The sequence below is a fragment of the Mauremys reevesii genome, linkage group 19 (genome assembly GCF_016161935.1).
Source record: "Mauremys reevesii isolate NIE-2019 linkage group 19, ASM1616193v1, whole genome shotgun sequence".
Classification (NCBI taxonomy): Eukaryota; Metazoa; Chordata; order Testudines; family Geoemydidae; genus Mauremys; species Mauremys reevesii.
Window position 1 is genome coordinate 13,705,041 of NC_052641.1, and position 20,120 is coordinate 13,725,160.

Sequence of the window (20,120 nt, forward strand, 5' to 3'; positions counted from 1 at the left end):
ATTCTAAAGATAATTTCAGGTAGAACATTACTATCACTCATGCATCTTTCCTTTCTGTATATTCAAGTCATGTTTACTTAGTTGCTCTTTCCACATGAGCTTCACTATAGCTATGACTAAATTTCTTTGATGGCTGTTTAAATTCTCCAGCCTTATAGGGTTTCCATGCATACGTAGAGATAGCTTGAAATCTGACTTGTCGCTTCTATTTACTAGTCACATTTGAATTATATCTGCATTACTAATACAAGACATCGGACTCTGTTTTCATATATAGATAACTGAATGTCAGTTAATACTCTGGATATCTGAATGCTGTCTTTGGCTTATTTTTCAGTATCTGGCCTGATTTTCAAGTTCATATTTTAATAATAGCTTAAAATAATTGGGTTCGTTTTCCTTTAGAATTTTAGAAACCGTGTGTGTATTTGTTGTTTTCCATAGGGAGAAATTGATGCCCATGAAGATAGCTTTAAATCTGCTGATGAATCTGGTCAGGCCTTGCTGGCTGCTGGGCACTATGCCTCTGATGAAGTTGGAGAAAAGGTAAGTTGGACAGTTCTAAAAAGAGGAGTTGGAAAAGTTCTAATATGTTTCCATTCCTCTCTTAGTTTTTAGTGAGGGATGCAGTTTTTGTTTGAGTCTGGATGCAAAAGTATTTGAGTAGATTATGCTCCCTTTTCTCCTTAATTTAAGCAACATGCTCTTCTCATCCTTCAATTTGGCATAACCTCCATTTGAAGCTAGTGACACTTCTTTATTTTTCCACTAGAAAAATGAATTCTCTAATAGAACAAGTATGTCTCTTTTATCCATGCTTTCAAGTTTGCTGTAATGGAACATACTGTGTATTTCATAGCTTTGGCTCTTAAACTAAGAGAATCCTTTGTTGTTGTGTGCTGGCTGAAAAAGCACTTTAGATGCCCTGGTTGTGGGGGGGAAGTGAGGAATTTCAGAAGTCGAGTGAGGTGTTTGAACTCTCTTGTGAAGTGTTCTGGAGACTGAAAAGGTGACACAGACACAATCACTGCTTTATAGAGCCCATGGTTGATTTTGCTGCTGTTGAGATGGAAAAGAACCACACTCCCTGTATTGAACATGTGTTTCTTCCCCACCCCTCAGCTGACCATCCTTTCAAATGAAAGAACTGCCCTTCTAGAGCTGTGGGAACTTCGCAGACAGCAGTATGAACAGTGTATGGACCTGCAGCTTTTCTACAGAGATACTGAACAAGTTGACAACTGGATGAGCAAACAAGAGGTGAATGTTTCAATTGCACAGCAGGCAGCACTTGGTTAGATAGCATACAGTAACTCCTCACTTTCCTTGTTACCTTGCTGATCAATTAGGGAACATGCTTGTTTAAAGTTGTGTAATGCTCCCTTCTAATGTCGTTTGGCAGCCGCCTGCTTTGTCTACTGCTTGCAGGAAGAGCAGCCCGCTGGAGCTAGGTGGTGGGAGCTTGGAACCAGGGTGGACCGGCAGCCCCCCATCAGCTCCCCGCTCCCCTAAGTTCCCTGTGCAGCAGCTGCCCAGCAGGCTAGCATTTGCAGCTGTCCCTCCCCCCATTGCCATGTGCTGCGCCTGCCCTGGAGCTGCTCCCCGAGACTCCTGTTTACTGTGTGGGAGGGAGGGGGGAGAAAGAAAGAGGGGAGCTAATGTCAGGGTGTCCCCCTGCTCCTGCACCCCGCTTATCCCAAGGGGGGAGGGATAGCTCAGTGGTTTGAGCATTGGCCTGCTAAACCCAGGGATGTGAGTTCTGTCCTTTAGGGGTCTGCTTAGGGATCTGGGGCAAAATCAATACTTGGTCCTGCTAGTGAAGGCAGAGGACTGGACTTGATGACCTTTCAGGGTCCCTTCGAGTTCTATGAGATAGGTATAGCTCCATATATTATATCATCTTCCATAGAGCGGGGGGGACACACCAGGGCTCAGGAGGGAGAGAGCTTGCAGCAGCTGCGCTGATCTAATTAACAAGGCAGTGTACTTAAAGGGGAAATGAGCATATTTCGCTCCATTCCTGCTGCCTTGTATAGTGAGAGAGTTAACCCTTGAGGGCTCAGCCAATTGCTAGTTCATCATTTAGCAGTAAGGGAAATATCCCACCCTCTGACTCCTCCACCTCAACCAAGCTTCACAATCATCATCACTGTGTACCAGTATTAAATTGTTTAAAAGTTATTTTCAGTCAAGCTGAATTGGTGTAATGTTTCCTTTATGTGAGTTAATGCCCACAAGGGATTATTCCTTTTCATTTCTGAGACAAATTAGATACATACTCCTCAGTTGTCAGAAGCAGAAGAAGATACATCAACTCCATACCACATATTTTCCCAATAAAATCCTACAGTGATCAGCCCAATGTTGCATGCCTGAGTTGGCTTTCGGATAATTGGGAGTGGTGATAGTGTAAGGCTCACTAAAGTTTTTTTTTCTTTTCTGCAGGCATTCCTGCTAAATGAAGACCTAGGTGACTCGCTGGATAGTGTTGAGGCGCTGCTAAAGAAGCATGAAGACTTTGAGAAATCCCTCAGTGCCCAGGAGGAGAAAATCACAGTAAGATGCTTATATTACTTGTATTAATTAAGTCTCTTTGTATTAATGAGCAAGGAATAAAACAGAAGGGTTGAACCCAGATCATTGTCCAGGAACTTCAGAAAGAGGTGGTTTCTGGATTTTAAACATAATCCCAAATTGTATGTGAAATGGAATTTCACTCACCGAATAAAACCTACATTTAGGATCAAAGCAGAGAATAGGGTTTAACCTCTGGATCAGGGCATCAGAGTAATCCAGTACACTCTCGCACATCATGGCAGCACTTTTTCGGATGATGCTTGAATTGTTTAAACATATACAGTAATCATTTCTCACAGGAGCCATAAATCTACCATCATCTGGATTTAGGATCATGTTTTTAAGAAAATGCGGAGAATGGTGCAGATAGGGGAGGGGTTTAAAAATAGCTGTTTTGACTTTTGATTAGTTCAACTGTGATACATCTCTTCTAAAACCTAATTTGCTAAATCAGCTTGCACAAATATTCTTATCGGGGGTAGCCGTGTTACTCTGTATCCACAAAAACAACAAGGAGTCTGGTGGCATCTTAAAGACTAAAAGATGATTTATTTGGGCATAAGCTTCCATGGGTAAAAAAAACCTCACTTCTTAGGATTTGAAATGAATGAAGACTACTTTCTTTTTAGGCCCTGGACGAGTTTGCTACTAAACTGATTCAGAATAACCACTATGCCAAGGAGGATGTTGCTACACGAAGAGATGCTGTAAGTTTTTTAAGTAACCCATGCTGCTGCTTGGTTTGTATGTTATATGAATGAAAAGAATAAGTGATGGCACAGATGCAGGATAAATAAGTAGAGTTGCAGCAACTCAACTGTAATTAAAGAAAACATGATGGGGGTTTCTCATTAGTCTGAGAATTCACTACTGATATTTGCTTATTTCAGCTGCTGAGCCGACGTAATGCTCTGCACGAAAGGGCTATGTATCGGCGTGCTCAACTGGCAGATTCATTCCACCTGCAGCAGTTTTTCCGAGACTCTGATGAACTAAAGAGTTGGGTCAATGAAAAGATGAAAACTGCAACGGATGAGGCCTACAAGGTAAAAACAAGAATAAATATCCTGATAACGTTAAGGTAGTATTGGTTTCCAGGTACTGTTGGTGTATAGGAACCTTATGAATAGTTCCTCCTCTTGTCATCTGCATGATCCCAAGGAGAATATTCCAGCACTAGGCAAACAAACGCTTACTCTGTAGATAAAATGGTTTGCTATCTAACTTGGTACTTATGGCTGCAATTCCTTTGACATTATTTCAGCATTTGTGACAGTACTCAACCTTACATGATCCACAATTAGCTAGTGTGTTCTTTGTGATATGTACTACAGTTATGGAGGATAGGCCATCTAATGTGTAGAAGTGTTCATAGTCACATAGGAAATGTAAATATGAAGAACTGATATAAGTTCTCCACTTTTGCTCTTACTTATTAGCATGAGATTGGTGAAATGAGGTTTTTTTAATTTATGCCGATTTCAGACTGAAATGTTTTCTCCCTTTCTTACCTGTAGGACCCATCAAACCTGCAGGGTAAAGTTCAAAAACATCAGGCTTTTGAGGCAGAGCTCTCTGCAAATCAAAGTCGCATTGATGCCCTGGAGAAAGCTGGCCAGAAGCTGATTGATGTCAATCACTATGCATCTGATGAAGTAGCAGCTCGCATGAATGAGGTCATCAGCTTGTGGAAAAAACTGCTGGAGGCCACTGAGCTCAAAGGTAAGATATCGTCTTTGCTCTAACTGATCATAAGAGAGCTATAGAATGACATTTCCAGCTATGGAGAAGTTCTCAGCACTGACTTCTCCAGAAAACAAGTGAGTAGTGAGTTAAATGAAATAGAAATGTAAACACCTTTCCTCCTCTCTCTCCTTTACATACATGCAGGAATAAAGCTGCGTGAAGCCAACCAACAGCAGCAATTTAACCGCAATGTGGAAGACATTGAGCTATGGTTGTATGAGGTGGAGGGACACTTAGCTTCTGATGATTATGGAAAAGATCTTACTAATGTTCAGAATCTTCAGAAGAAACATGCTCTGTTGGAAGCAGATGTTGCTGCTCACCAGGTAGCACAATTTCCTTTCCTTTCCTCCCTCTCTTACGGGCATATTAACATGATTATTAAGCTAGACAGCACTAACTGCTAGTGTCTTTGAAGTAAAGGATTTGTTAGTGTTTCCATGATAAAGGTGTACTTTCAGGAGTTTACAATTTCGTTCTCGGAATTTGCTGTGAACACAGGTTGGTAGAAAGACTTGTCTGGGAACAATGTTTCTTTGAGTGACTTTGTGTATTCCTACTTATGGGTACTGCGCAGCCTTGTGGTACCGCACAGTAAAAACCTCTTCTAGCAGTGTCAGTTCGAGCACATCTCTGTGCCTCCTCCCTTGCTCCCTCCCTTCCCCTCAGCTTCAGGACGCACCAAGGGTGAAGCTATACAGGGGGCAGACTGCTCTCACCACCTCAGTTCCTTCCAGCAGTGTGCCTGGATGAATGTTAACTGCGCTGGTCTCTTTGGAGTCGGCATCTCTTTCTGCTTAGAAATAGTGTTAGCTCATTACAGAATAGTTAATTAGGATTTCTCCCGGTTCAGGGTTATGGATGAACTGAAGAAACAGAAGAAGCTGGAGTTCAAGAAGTGTGCTTCCTGCTTGGCAGTCTTTCTGGCACCCACAGCCATGTGTGGTGCCCCGGAGAAGGGCACTCACTCTCTGGGTGTTTGATTTGCCAAACCTTTACTCCTAGAGCCCACAAGGATAGGGAGACTTGCTTGCAACTCCTTCTCCTAAAGGAAGCCCTCAAGACTAGACCCTATGGACCCGATCAGCATCCTAAGTCTAAGAGGCCAGTCTCTGTCCCCGTGGCTACTAGTGGCTCCAAGGAACTGAAGCGTCTAAGAAGCCACTTCTCCTGCCAATTTCAGTTGCTTTGTCTGTTCTTAGTGGGAATCACAGGTGTTCCAAAAGAAGAATTATTTTTCCCAGTGCTTGACGTAGTCTTCCTTGTTCCCTGCTAAGAAGAGGAGGTTAGAAGATGCTGTGGGTCTGTTCCTAGATCACTCTACTTCCTCTGCCGAGGAAGGCTCTCCACAAAGAACTGGATCTCCATTCTTCTCTTTGGATCTGCTTTTATTATCATTACATTCTATATTGGATCCAGACTTGGAACCAAGAGGAAGATAGAGGATGAATAGAGAGATCTGTGTCTTGCTTTTTACCACCCTATGGTCTGTCTCCCACAGGCATATTCCTGATCCCTAGTTGCTGGGGAGACTGGCAATCCAGGACTGCATGGCTTTATTGGAGGCCACCTCAGGAGTTTTGTAATTACCCTCCAAGTGGATAGAGAGATAATGTTTCCTCTGTTGAGGATCTCTGGACTGCCAAATCCTTCATATCTGACATTACTGACAGTGATGCCTGAAATGTTGTCAGAGGAAGAAGACAAGGAGGTAGTTCCTTTCTGATCAGAAGCATTTGGAAATGGACTATGAACCTGATTTATCGCTTGAAGAACATGTGGGGTAGCTTCAGCCTCTGCTCTTTCAGGAGACACTAAGCAGTTCCACAACTTGGTCTATCATATGGTGTCTGCTTTAATTCTTTCCTGCCATGTCTGTGGAACAAACTTCTCTGCTGGTGTTTGATATACTTACTACTTAGAGGAGTAGAATATGCCTACCCATTTGGATGGTTTGCTACAGCCAGCTAAATCGGTGTGAACCACACCTGTTTCTAAGAAAGCAGACAAGTTGTATCAGATGCCGGCTGAAGGGTTTTCCTACTTCCACACTCACCCTGTCTCTAACTCACTCATGATGGCTGTTGCCAGTAACAGGGCTAGCTCTAGATTAGCGCATTCCACCATAGCAGATGAAGAGGGCAAAAGGATTGACTCATTGAGGAGTAAGGTGTTCTCATTGTCCCTCAGTATTAGGACAGGGAATTATCAAGTGGTTATTGCCCTTTACTAATGCCATGGATGGGAAAAGATGACATCATTTTTCCAAGACTTCCCAAATGACAAAAATAGATTGGTGAATGCCATCTTAATGGAAGACCAGAATGTAGTCAAAAGTGCTCAGGGCCTCTTTTGGCACTTTGGACTCTGCTGCCAGAATATTGGCATCTGCTGCAATGATCAGGAGAGACGCTTGGTTGCATTGCTCCTCCCTAGTTATAGATGCTAGAACTAAGCTGGGGGACCTTGCTTTTGAAGGGGAGGGTCCATCTATATGTGGGCTGTTCACGAGGGTCAACAGAAAGTGTCGTCTCTGTGGTTCCAAAGTGGGTAGGGACTGTGAGTCCCTGTCAGATGCCTTCCTTCTGCACTGTGGGAAGGGCTTGTTATATGCTTTTCCTCCATTTCTGTTGATTCAGAAGATAATAAGGAAGATGCATCAGGATAGGGCAAGGATGAAACTCATTGCCCCATTTTGGTCATGCCAGTGGTGGTTTACTGATCTCCTTCAACTGTCTGATGGTGTCTTTATGTGTCTTCCTCTGTCCCAGAAGGAGAGAAGGATTTTTCGTCCAAACCAACAGTTTCTTCAACTGATGGCATGGGCAATCAGACTCTGATTGTGTCTGCTCTTGAGCAGTCATGTTCTTCCCCAGTGCATGACATACTAATCAACTCTCAAAAACAATTTACTAGAAACTGTTACCTTCTAAAATGGGCTAGATTTCAGACTTGGATGAAGGGACGATCTGATTCTCCTGCCTCTGCTTCCATCCCTTGTGATACGGAATATTTAGCCCCTGATTCTTTAAGTATATAGTTAAAAGTTTGTCAGCCATTTCCACATATCGTATTCTAGTTGATGGTAGATCTTTATTTGTTCATAGTTCAGTTAAAAGGTTTGAGAGGGTTATCTACTGTGTATCCCTCTGTTAGAGATCCTGTCCCTTCTTGAGACCTCAATTTGGTGTTGGCCATGCTGCTAAAATCAACCTTTGATCCCTTGGTTGGCTGAGTGTTCCTTCTACCATTTATCTATTGAAACAGCTTTCCTTATTGCCATCACATCAGCCAGGAGAGTGAGTGAATTGAATGCACTTATGGCTGACCCCACCTTTCACTACTTGGCATAAGGACAAGCTAGTTCTCAAATTCCAAATCCAAAAGACTTTTTCAGAGCTGAAGACAATCCTAACCTCTCTACGTCACCTTTAAAAGTTCAAAACACACAGCAAGGCAACTCAGTAACATGCAGATTCCAGTAGCTTCATTAAAACTTGCTTAATTTTAAACTTTTATTAAAATTTGCTGAATACCCCTGTTGATCTGACTTTTGGGAACAGTCAATACATTTGTATGTTTATTGGAATTTGGTGTTTTTCTTTTGTGTAGTATATTGTGAGTCTAAAAATCATACACTTCTATATTAAAACTGAAACTTGTGACTCAGCTGTTTACTTTTTGTATTTTTTTCTGCTTTTAGGCAGTAAAAATAACTCGTTGATTTCTAGTCCAATTTCACTTTCTCATCCATTATTGCAGTACAAGGGATAAGCTGAAGACCTAGAAATGTTACATAACAGTCTGGCCCTGCAACTAACAAGAATAATCAAAGCCTAAACCATCCTGGAGAATACTGATCTAATACCATTGCTGAATTAAATTTTAGGATCGCATTGATGGCATCACCATCCAGGCTCGCCAGTTCCAGGATGCTGGACACTTTGATGCTGATAATATCAAGAAGAAACAAGAAGCTTTGGTGGCTCGCTATGAAGCTCTGAAGGATCCTATGGTAGCTCGCAAGCAGAAACTTGCCGACTCTCTTCGCCTGCAGCAACTGTTCCGTGACATTGAGGATGAAGAGACCTGGATTAGAGAGAAGGAACCTATTGCAGCTTCAACAAACAGAGGTTGGTACATCCTCATCTTTGTGCTTCCAATTATTTTAACTGGATAATTCTGTTTTTCAATGCCTTTGTATCTTTATGGAATATAATTTGGGAATTTCTAAAATGTTTATGGCAGGGTTATCCATGGCATTGGTTTGAATTACAAATCTATTGTTACAGTAGTTGCTGTTCACAATTCCTTTATCAATTACTTTGTGAAGTTTCTAACTTTTTATAGGGCAATTAATTTTACACAGTAATAGATCTAGATTGTAATCAGACCTACTCATTGACTAATCTTGCAGGATTCAGTCAATGTGTTTCATGCTAGAATCTTTTATTTAACCTATTGACTTCAATGACTTTGAATGATCTCATAGATTAAGATATATCCTATGATCTCTTTCAGGCAAGGATTTGATTGGGGTCCAGAACCTGCTAAAGAAGCACCAAGCCTTGCAGGCAGAAATTGCAGGCCATGAACCGCGCATTAAAGCAGTCACCCAGAAAGGAAATGCCATGGTGGAAGAGGGTGCGTCTAAATATGTTAATCCTTCCTAGTTCAGAAATTCAGTGTTCTTTTTTCACTTTACATCCTCTGGCCTATACAATTGCCTCTTTTATGATAGTTTGCATGTGCATAATAGTTTCTGCCAGTGGGATTAAATAGCCGATTTTGATTTATCTCTGTCCTTCACATGGAAATACATGTGTGTTCCTGGGGAAATCCATATCTTCTATTTAACAGATTTCCATCCAGTGCTGCTAGTCACCTACATATTGGTACAAAGTAATTGTCACATTAAACCAATGAGCTGTAATTTTATCCTAATACATGGCTCCTAGTGTTGTCTGATCTTTGCACTTTTTCCTTGAAGTCTCATTTTAAGGTACTACCTTTAAATATTCTGAGAAATAATAATCAATGGTGATGGGAGCTCTGTAGCTCGTGTTATTAGTGATATTACATTTACATTAGTATTTTTTATTCAGCAATCTTACTAATGTTACCCCCTCTTTCCAAAATTCTAAATGCTTTTTCAAATCAGAGTCTTTTTCTGAGTAGAAACTCGAGCGTTGAAAGAACTGGCCTTTTCCTGCATCACTGTAAACAAATAGAAAGGAAATGATTAGGGCAGGATATGCTTTGTCTTCAATGACTCAAATGTTCCTGGCCCAATCTGACAAGAGAAAACAGTAACTTTCATTTAGTGTCAAAAGGACACTGCATGCCGAAAGCCAAACTTGGACTAAGTTTTGTGTGCTAATGAAAACCATTCAAAGAAAGGTGGATAGCTTTACATAAACCAGACTGGTGTGATTAAAAAAAACCGCAAGTCATCGTTCAGTCCCTTCTGTCATTTGTATGTCTATAAATAATGTCTTCAAACCCACTTTTCCTGCTCTTTCATTATTTAGGACACTTTGCTGCTGAGGACGTGAAAGCCAAATTGAATGAGCTAAATCAGAAGTGGGAATCGCTGAAAGCCAAGGCCTCTCAGCGTCGACAAGATCTAGAGGACTCCCTGCAAGCCCAGCAGTACTTTGCTGATGCTAATGAGGCTGAATCCTGGATGAGGGAAAAGGAGCCCATTGTGGGCAGTACAGACTATGGAAAAGATGAAGACTCTGCTGAGGTGTGGTATTGGTGGTGGTTTGTTGCATGTGCAAAAAGTAGCAGTGGAAATCTGATGTAGGATTGATAAAGATAATGAGTTGTTCTGCAAGTTTAGTGTTTATATGAAAGTGAAAAGGACAGTATATACAGTAAGCTGCTCGTCTAGCAAATCGTAGTTGAGTTTAGAAACAAGAGTATGTATTCTTGTTCTCCACCTCCATTAATAAAGTTCCCTGGCAAGATGTTAGACAGGCTACAAAGAAAGTTGGCATTGTTATTCACTCTGTTATAGGATTTTCATATTGTGTGGAGGAGACACAGGGCATAATATCTCAGTGGATTGGTAATGGGATACAGTCTTTCACACCTGTGTCTTTAGTACGAATCTGCCCTTCAGTAGTTCATTAATGATATATAGCTGTGAGATGGTTTTCAAAGTGCTATTTTAGTGGTATTGAACCAATTCCCAGTGGATAGTAGCTATATCACAGATTACACAAACTGACACCCTTGATGGTAATTCCAAAGCAGTAGAAGCTAGCAACTTCAAGAACATAGTCTGAACTGCTCTCACTTCCAGAGGATGGTATCCCCTAATCTCCTAGTCAGGGTTGAAGCACATTAGTGGAGCAGTGTCAAAAACTTTCCCTGCTGCTACCTGTGCCATATCTGTTTTGTGGCTAAATAGAGGTCTTCACTCTCCAGAGCTGCTAGTCCTGCAGTTCTCATGAGAACTGCATTCAATATATACACATTAAAATTAACATGTGTATAAATAGAGTGTAGAATCTGTGAAGTGGTTTTCTGATGTGCATGTTGCAATGTTTATTTGGTTTCAGGCTCTTCTGAAGAAACATGAAGCTTTGATGTCAGATCTTACAGCTTACGGCAGTAGCATGCAGGCATTAAGGGAGCAGGCCCAGTCATGCAGGGTAAGGAAAGATGGCTAATCATGTTTCTAAAACTCCTGTTTTGTCAATAGAAACAAAGCTTATTATTATCAAGCATTATTGCTGAGTGCTTACAGCAGAACATGTTTTGTTCTCAGATTTAAGTTAGTGGTCTTCATCTTTTTGCTCTACTGCTGCCTATTGTAATCGATAACAGACATCTATGTAGCACAGATTGAAAACAGTTGTTGGTTGTTGGGTTTTTTTATGGAACTGATATAGCCTTTGGCCTTGTTTGTGGGTTTGAATGTAGAAACGGCACCCAAATCTACTTTAGCACTCTTTCATCAGTTGCTAAACAGGAATCCTTTAATACACCGTGGCATTGTAGTAGGTATAATTAAGGCCGCAATACTTTGTAGAACAACTTTATTAGTTACATTTCAACATTCAGCAGTTTCTGTTGTGTAATGCATTTTTCTTTTTCCTCCTCTTCATGGTAGCAACAAGTTGCTCCCACAGATGATGAAACTGGGAAAGAGCTGGTCCTTGCTCTTTATGATTATCAAGAGAAGAGTCCCCGGGAGGTGACAATGAAAAAGGGAGACATCCTCACACTGCTCAACAGCACCAACAAGGTAAACTCTCACCTGCCAGGATTCTGTACTGCCTGGTACATTTGGTCTTGTATGCACTAGTGAGCTTTTTTGTTGTTAAACAGCATTGTCATAGCATAGTTAAATCATTTACATAGTCATTCTGTGCTTCCATTCCTCCCTCAGTTCTTTGGCATCCCTCTTCAACCTCCCAGAGGCTCCACCCCTCTTCCTCTGTTTTACAACCCTCGTCACTGTTGTACCCACCACCTTTCTACATGAGAGACTTCTTTCTCTTTATATCCCATCACCATTCAGCATTCACTGACCGTAAGGGCTCATGATTGAGAGATGAGGCTATTCTTTTCCGGCCCTACTGGCCAGGGGGGCAGAGAGCATGGAAATCAAATTGGAGATTCACCAAGGTACTGCAGAGGATTATTACTGAGAGCAGGTTCAGTTTAGTATCTGAGGGGGCCTCTTGCAGAGGGGTGGAATTTATGGTAGGCCTCTTCCTACCTTGATGGTATTTTTGTTCATTTGTTTTGTTTTTGTTTTTTGTTTTTTTTATTGAAAGAAAAACAAAACATTTGTGTTTAAAGTCTAATGGTGTTAATGCACGAATCCAGGTCCCAAAAATCCTGTGGGCAGAAACACTCACAGGACTGTCCTCGTGCTGATGAGGTACACTGAAAACATGTGGGCAGTGGTAGTTCTCTTGTGCTGTTCAGGTGCTAGCAGTAGCCTCCAAGCAGTTACAGAAGTTGCTTGTTTTCAGTTTGTGGTTGTGTATCCATGATACTTAATCAAGATGAACATATAATCAAGGTTGTATTTTCCTTTCTTTCAGGACTGGTGGAAGGTAGAAGTGAATGACCGTCAGGGTTTTGTACCAGCTGCCTATGTGAAAAAACTAGACCCTGCTCAGTCTGCATCCCGAGAGAACCTACTTGAGGAGCAGGGCAGCATAGCCTTGCGGCAGGAGCAAATTGACAACCAGTAAGACTTAACTAACAGGACCTAAAATCAGTCGCAGCACTTGTTGGGTTGGCCAGTGCCTCACTTTTACAAGTTTAGATAGACATCCCTTTAACATCAGTGGATAGTTGCATTAGAACTCAGTGTTGCACTTTTACAGCAGTAAAATGCTTTTTTTAACTGATCCATTTCATTCTTAATTCTAGATTCTTCTGCTGCTTTTCCAGTTTAACTGTACAAATCATGAAAATTGAGCTAAACTTACTGTCTAACTTTATTTTCCACGTTTGTTGTTGTTGTACCTAACAACTTGAACTTGTTTGTGAATTATTTCTGTCCTAAGCAGCATTCATATTTGTAATTATAACGTCTTAACACGCAATTATGTTTGAGACGCCTTCTTAAATCTGATTATCTGAAGTACAGTACACTCCATATACAGGACTGGCCTTGGGCAATTAATTGTTTAGGGGTCATGGCTGTTTGGCTCTGGCTTGTTGCAGTTTTTCAGAGACAAAGTTCTGCCACTCTGCACTATGTGAGCTAAAATCTACCTGCATAAAATTTTAATTTGCTATGCAGATGAAGAAAGCTGCCTGAATGCTTGGTAAATGCCTCTCCTACAGCACATGGTAGCTGTAGATTAGCTTGAGGCAGAGCAGTAGAGGATAGGTGTGGGCTACAGGCTCATCTTATCAGACTACTTGGAAAGGAAAATCTATAAGTTGTATGCTCCCTCCCAGCTGTTCTCACAGTTATACTGTCACTTTTACAAGAATTCCCACCCACTCAGTTGTTTTGAGACACCAGCTATTAAATGTGTTCGTAAATTATTGGCTTTGTAAACTGAGAATGAAATCCTGTGTTTTTTTTAAGATTATATTATACTGTAATACATAGTACAGACTAAAGGGAGGAAAGAACGCAAGGTTCTTAAATAGTAATAAATTCCTGAACAGTTTGTTATGTAACTCTAATATATGCTTGCACACTGCTTCTGAGAGCTAGAAACTAGAGTGCATTATTTTGGAATGGTGGGAGTGCCTTTCAGTTCTTAACTGAATGGCATGATTGAGAAGTGAGATGGCCCTGTAGTGAGTTCAACTGTGCTGCTGATTATTTCTTTACGTGATTTGCACTGACTGATTTGCTTCAAATTTTGCTTTTGAATGGCACCTAACTTTCTCCATTTAAATGTGAATTCTTAACTTCATCTCCCACCACAAATGACCCCTGGATGGAGCTGCTGCTTTCATTATTTTTGTTAATCTAACTAATTTTTGCATGCTTTTGCTGTGCTCCCTCTGTCTGTGCAGGACTCTCATAACTAAGGAAGTCGGCAGTGTATCTCTACGTATGAAACAGGTCGAAGAACTGTGAGTAGGATTCACCCCTTTCTAAACCATGCTGTCTCCATACTAGTTACCTATTCATTCTCCCTTTTTTCTTTCCTCCTTTGGGAGTGCTGCTCCAGAGGGACACATGGAAGCAATTTGTACAATGTAGAATTGTCTTAATTTAGAACAGTAGTAGATATTTGGCACATGATCTCTTACAGCTAGACAGCAGCTTATCTTCTTGGCCACTTCTGTCTTTGCTAAACTGGAGGCGCTGTTATTTTCTACCATACTGATCTTGCTTATGAAACAAGACATCTGCTTGTCTCCATTGACTGAGTTAAAGAGAATCCTGCAGTTTCTTAGGTGTATGTAAAAATGTGATCTATTTATATACATACATGAAGGTGTGTGTGTATTGGAATACAACATATTACATATGAATGGCTTAGAATTATTTACAGACACAATTAAAATAATCATACCATTCACAAAGGGTGATCAAACCCTGTTATTTTGCTCCATAAAAGTTACATTACAGGCATACAGGAAGGTTCCTCACTGTCATAAGATTAAGTTAAAATAGTCTATTAAAACCTGCTGGAACAAATGTACTTTGCCTTGAGCTCTGACAAACCGCCAGAGGAAGCAAGTTCCATGGGTGATTGCTCTCACTTGAGAATGCTCTGCCACCTTACCTACAGAGTTTGTCTCAGGCACCCACAACAGAAACATCCTAATCATTCTTAATTGTCACAAAGTAGTTGAAGGAAAATCAGATTAGAAGGGAATTGGAATTGGTCATTTATGGGCTATATAATTATGCTTCCGAGTTCCTGAAATTGCACCCTGAAGCAAACTTTTATGGTCAGTGCAGAATATGACACTCAAGTGCTATGTGCTTATGTCAGCCTATCCCATTCAGAAGATGAGCAGCAGCATTCTGCATGAGTCTCAGGTGGACTCAGTCTCAGCCAGTTTGCTTCCTTCTGACTTCCAGTCTTAATCCGATACCAAGATGACAATGGTTTCACTGAATTTAAGTTTCATGAAAAGGACACACAAGTAAGTATGGACATCCAGTATTGACACTGGAGCCCAAAGTGTCTAGCTTTTCTCCAACTGTGCTCTTGGTCTTAGGAATGAAATCATTGCAAAGGTGTCCTGTTCACCTTTGTATGGTGCTGCAGGTGACCCAACGATATCTCATAGTATTAATGGCTGTTAATTTAATCAGATCAGAATGGACACTTTCCCTCTATCTGTAGCTTGAAGATGGAAATCAGTCATGGATATTAATAGTCTCTCTACTATACTCAAGCTTGAAATTTGATTGAAGAAATTTGAGAAATCCAGAGGCTGCTGGAACTGCCCCATCACCAGAAGATTTGAAACAGGATTGCAATTAGAGAATTTTTTAGAGGTGGTTTTTCCTATAAGGATCTAACCACAGATTCCTTAAAATGGTCATCAAGTTTGCCCTCCCAAAAAGAAGCATTCACAGTCCCCCAAGACTTCTCTGCTGTCTTTCACCAGCCATAGCCTGTAAAAGGGCTCCAAAGGCCATCTGTATCCATTGCTTCCTCTTTGTTATATGTTGGAAATATTTAGACTTTATTGCAAGAAATAAGCAGAAGACATTTACCCACCCACCTACCTGTGCTTTTCAAGTAATTACACAGCATTTCTGTATATAATACTTGTTCTGAGAGAGCCTAACTCCGTAGGCAAAAATATTAATTTGCTTTGGTCTTCTAAGGCATAGGAAAACTATGTATCTTTTTTTTAAGCTGTCAGTATGTCTTTAGGACCTAATTCTTGTCACAGTTATCCTAATGTAAATCAGGAGTAATTCAATTGAAATCAGTAGGAATCACACAGATGTAAAAATGGTGCAAGTGAAATCAGAATTAGGCACATTTCTATTGCACAATTGAAAATCTTTGCTTTGCGAAAGGAGGGGAAAAAAGACAAAATCACCAAGGATTCATCAGATACTGCATTGAATAACAGGCAGGCAAGAATCTTGTGTCGGACATCTGTGAGCTGTGGGAAATTGATATACTAGAAGAAAACCCTTTAATGTGGTGTTTAGCATATTTTATGCATATGTTTGATATAGTTGCATGAACAAAATATAAGGTAGGATAAATAAGTAAAAGAGCCTATGTTTTATGCAGCTACCCCTGCGTTGCTGACCTGCATTCCTTATCCTAAGCTGCAATTTGCTTTGCTTCTGCCCATCAAAAAAGCCTTGTATGTGGGAGGTCTTGGTTCAGTGTTGTGATCTGTGTAGTATAGAAACTTACAGGTTTTACATCTTCATGATCATTGTCTGTTGTTGTGCAGAATGATTTATTTGGCATCTCCTTGTAGGGATTTCCTTCATCGCTGGTGCTACTAGTCCATTTTTATCACCTTCATGTACTATAACTCTGTTCAGGTGCGATCTGACGGTCCCCCACCTTCCCTCTCTGTATGTTCCAGATATCACTCCCTTCTTGAGCTGGGCGAGAAGCGCAAGGATATGCTGGAAAAAAGTTGCAAAAAGTTCATGCTTTTCCGTGAGGCTAATGAGCTGCAGCAGTGGATCAATGAGAAAGAGTCTGCACTCACCAATGAAGAGGTGGGGGCTGATTTGGAGCAGGTTGAGGTACTGCAGAAGAAATTTGATGACTTTCAGAAGGTAGGTTATTTATGTAACCTTTTATGTAGCACAATAATTCTAAGTCGTCTTGTCATCCTTCAGCTCAGATTCCTGATGAGGTTTCCATGACAATCCCTTCATAGTTTGGTATAGTTCTACTAATCCACAACTCTGTGAAGCAAGCAAAGCATTCAGTTTATTTCTACTGGTTCTGCTGCTGGTGACCCCATATCCACACAGCCCAAGCTGGTATTCTGCTATGTTATCTCCACCTATGTAGCACCAGAGGAAACGCTCTTTTTATTTAGCATTTCTGAACATGGAGCTTCCTGCACTGACTGTAGGTGCCACTTTTACTACTTCCACTATGCTGAGTATGCCATCCAGACAAGGAAGCTTCCCCCTCCCTTTGTTTAAAGGCAGAGTGATCAGGCTCTCTGAACTTCACAGTATTCTACAAGACATGAAACAATAATGGCCTCTGCTTTGAAGAGGAGGTGATTGGTTTTATTTTTTTTTCTCCACCCACCATTGGCGAGTGTATGACATTGGCTGAATTTTGCCTTGCATGAGATGTAAATGAGCTTTAAAATGTTTTCCCTCTTGCTCTGTGAGCCATTGTGCATAGAAGTGCCAGGGGCTCTGGACTAATGATTTGGAATAACTGGTGATTCAATGTGGGCTGTATTGCATTTACGGCTTGAATGTTAAGTAACAAGCAGTCTGAGCTGGCCTAACATTACAGGTGAGAGATGGGTGCCAAACTCCTTGATGTCTCTGTAATAAACTGACTGCTGAACTTAAAATATATCACCTTCAAGACTTCAGTGCCAGCTCTCTAGTATAAGGAAGTACACCTCTACTCCGATAAACACGAATTCGGATATAACGTGGTAAAGCAGCGCTCGGGGCAGGCTGCGCACTCTGGTGGATCAAAGCAAGTTCGATATAACACAGTTTCACCTATAACGCAGTATGATATTTTAGCTCCCGAGGACAGCGTTATATCGGGGTAGAGGTGTATGTTTATTCTGAAATACATAACTTCCCTTTTTCTACTTTTAGTAATCTATTTAATGAGTTGTTATGGAGCCAGAAATAGTGGCCTGTATCATAAAATCACATCTTGAGTCATCTCTTCTAGTGTATTTATTCAGCACAATAGCTGATCATTTTTTAATCTTCTTGGTAATGCAGTTTAAATTAACATTGTAGTGAATGGTTTTAAAGGATATATCATCGCTGTCTAGAAATTAACTTTAACTTTATTTTAGTGTGGGAAAACTCCAGTAGTCCAGTTCTTTAATCCATTGACACTGGCAGTTGGGATTTCTTGTCATAAGACTCTCTGCATTGTACATCCACTGATGACAGGAAAGGTCAAAAGGGCTAAATCCCTGTTGTTCATAAATTGGATACCTTTTGATGCCTCTGATTGACAGCCTTACCGCCTTGTGTTTTGCTTATATAAATGTTCATGCTGTGATATTTGCTGTTCTGTGCAGGATTTGAAAGCCAATGAATCTCGTCTAAAGGACATAAACAAGGTTGCGAATGACCTGGAATCTGAAGGGCTGATGGCAGAGGAAGTACAGGCAGTACAGCAACAGGTCTGTGTTTGTTTGTGACTTGGTCCGCTGCCATTTTATAATAAGAGACAGATGGAATTGGTTTTGTCCTTTCTTCTCCTGTTTTTCCATCTGTCCTCCACTTTTGCACCTAAGATTTTTATTGCTTCTATTTCACTACTTATTCTTTTTTCTAGATTGCCGGTTGTCTAAAAGTGGCATCCTAAAGTGGCTTTGGTCAGCAGGGTAGCCTTTAGATCATTTCAAAGTAAATAGTGCTATAACATACATCTAGATAATGTTTAATTTTTTTAATACTTGGAAGTTCTAAATTAATAGTATGTGGATTTTCTATGACTAGTAGTGATGCTTTGGGCAAGTCATTTAATCTCTCTGTCCTTGTTTCTACATTTTTGATAATACTGTTAGACCTTACGGAGGTGAGGATTAGTTGGTTAATGGGATAAATTCACTCCACTGTTCATGCAGTTCTTTGTAAATTTAAAATGCAATATAAATGCCCAAGTATTATTATAATTTTCCATGACTGCTTTTGCTTGTGTAAATAATTCTACACAATATCGACAATTATAGCAAGAGCACCGAAAACACTTGTTCCTTTATAAATCCTGAGATAATGTATACCATAACTCACTGTGAGTATCAAAACTCTGCCACTTGTGCTGCATGTATTTTTTGATTTGATCATGTTCTTCAGCTGGTAGTACACAGAAGGTCGACATAGCAGAATACTTTTGCTTCCTCTTTGTAGATTACATTGTTCATCCCATTTCCTTCCCTTTCCTCAGAATCAAATCTTTCTAGATTTTCTTTTACAAAATAACATATCCATTTTCTTTTCCCTTACAGGAAGTCTATGGCATGCCCAGGGTAAGCATTGTTATGATATTTGCATGCTGTCTTGCAGAAGCTTTAACAGAAAGAGGGCTTGGACATATAGAAGAGAAGATTTTGTGACTGAGATCCCTTTTGGGTCAGAGTTCATCTTTCTCAGAACTCTCTCTCTCTTTCTTGATAATGGCTTTGAAGGGAAACACAAAAATTCTCTTACCTTCTTCAGCCAAATTCAGGGATATTATCTTTTTGATGCATTCACCCTGTGTTACTTATATCTCAAGCCAGTAGCCAACTCAGTGTAGGGTAGCTCATGTGGCCCTGATATATATATATTTACCAACATGCATTTTTTAATTTTTTAAAATAATTCTGAAAGGATTGTGTGCACATAAATAACTTAATCGGGTGTCTTGATCCTTGAAAATTTAACAGGGTGTTGGTTAACTTCCATTTTCTGTGTTTTCTTGATGTGTCTAAAGTTTTCCCTTAATCCTTTAAACAGGATGAAACTGATTCCAAAACCGCGTCTCCTTGGAAGGTAGGTCTGACTATTTGGTGGCCCATCTAACAGATAGGAAAAGTAATAACATTCTTGCACATTACATCATCTCTTAGGGCCTTACATCCTTCTAACACACACATTCCGTTCCTTATGAGTAGTAATTGAGTGCTGTCCTGGTCCCTTCTTCCAATAGTCAGGTCAATTCACAGTAGATAGATTTTTTTTTTTTTTTTTTTAAATGCACAGTATGAAAAATCTGTGGACTAATCAGTAGAAATTAACTGATGTCGTCATCCCGCACACTGTATTAAAGTATAAAGCTACTATACAGGTGCTGCTGTCTCAGAGGTAATATTAACAAAAAACAAACACCCTCAACTTGCCTCATGTCTAGTCTTCATTACAAGTATGCACACAACAATGAACAATAGCATGTCCTCAGCAAGATAACTCACTGTAGAAATCTCAAACTGCACTTTATATATAAAACCACAGTAATCCGTTTCCTTTCTGTATAGCAAAATGACGTTTTCCATTTGAAAGTCTTTAACAAAGGACTGATTTCCACTTCTGTACAAAGACGATTTGTAGTTCAGATCTTTTAACTGGCAATATGGCTCTTAATGGGAAGATGACAGTCTCACTGTGAATGATTTAAGCTCCCCTTCCGCTATACAGTGTGCACGAAAGA

The 20,120-nt window shown here is 40.4% G+C and overlaps 1 protein-coding gene across 7 annotated transcripts in view; it reads left to right on the forward strand.

Annotated features, from left to right (window-relative positions):
* SPTAN1 (spectrin alpha, non-erythrocytic 1) overlaps positions 1–20,120 on the forward strand; it is a 67,205-nt gene that overhangs the window by 18,285 nt on the left and 28,800 nt on the right. For 4 of the 7 annotated variants that reach the window (XM_039506523.1, XM_039506525.1, XM_039506522.1 and 1 more), the window contains 18 exons: positions 445–546; positions 1,123–1,260; positions 2,446–2,556; positions 3,207–3,284; positions 3,468–3,623; positions 4,095–4,299; positions 4,468–4,649; positions 8,213–8,456; positions 8,845–8,967; positions 9,855–10,072; positions 10,893–10,985; positions 11,447–11,581; positions 12,390–12,538; positions 13,834–13,893; positions 16,342–16,540; positions 18,007–18,111; positions 18,940–18,960; positions 19,430–19,465. In XM_039506523.1, coding sequence (XP_039362457.1) covers positions 445–546; positions 1,123–1,260; positions 2,446–2,556; positions 3,207–3,284; positions 3,468–3,623; positions 4,095–4,299; positions 4,468–4,649; positions 8,213–8,456; positions 8,845–8,967; positions 9,855–10,072; positions 10,893–10,985; positions 11,447–11,581; positions 12,390–12,538; positions 13,834–13,893; positions 16,342–16,540; positions 18,007–18,111; positions 18,940–18,960; positions 19,430–19,465 — 2,355 coding nt within the window. The remainder of the gene's footprint in view (positions 1–444; positions 547–1,122; positions 1,261–2,445; positions 2,557–3,206; positions 3,285–3,467; positions 3,624–4,094; positions 4,300–4,467; positions 4,650–8,212; positions 8,457–8,844; positions 8,968–9,854; positions 10,073–10,892; positions 10,986–11,446; positions 11,582–12,389; positions 12,539–13,833; positions 13,894–16,341; positions 16,541–18,006; positions 18,112–18,939; positions 18,961–19,429; positions 19,466–20,120) is intronic. The other 3 variants (XM_039506524.1, XM_039506527.1, XM_039506528.1) reach the window with 1 other exon arrangement.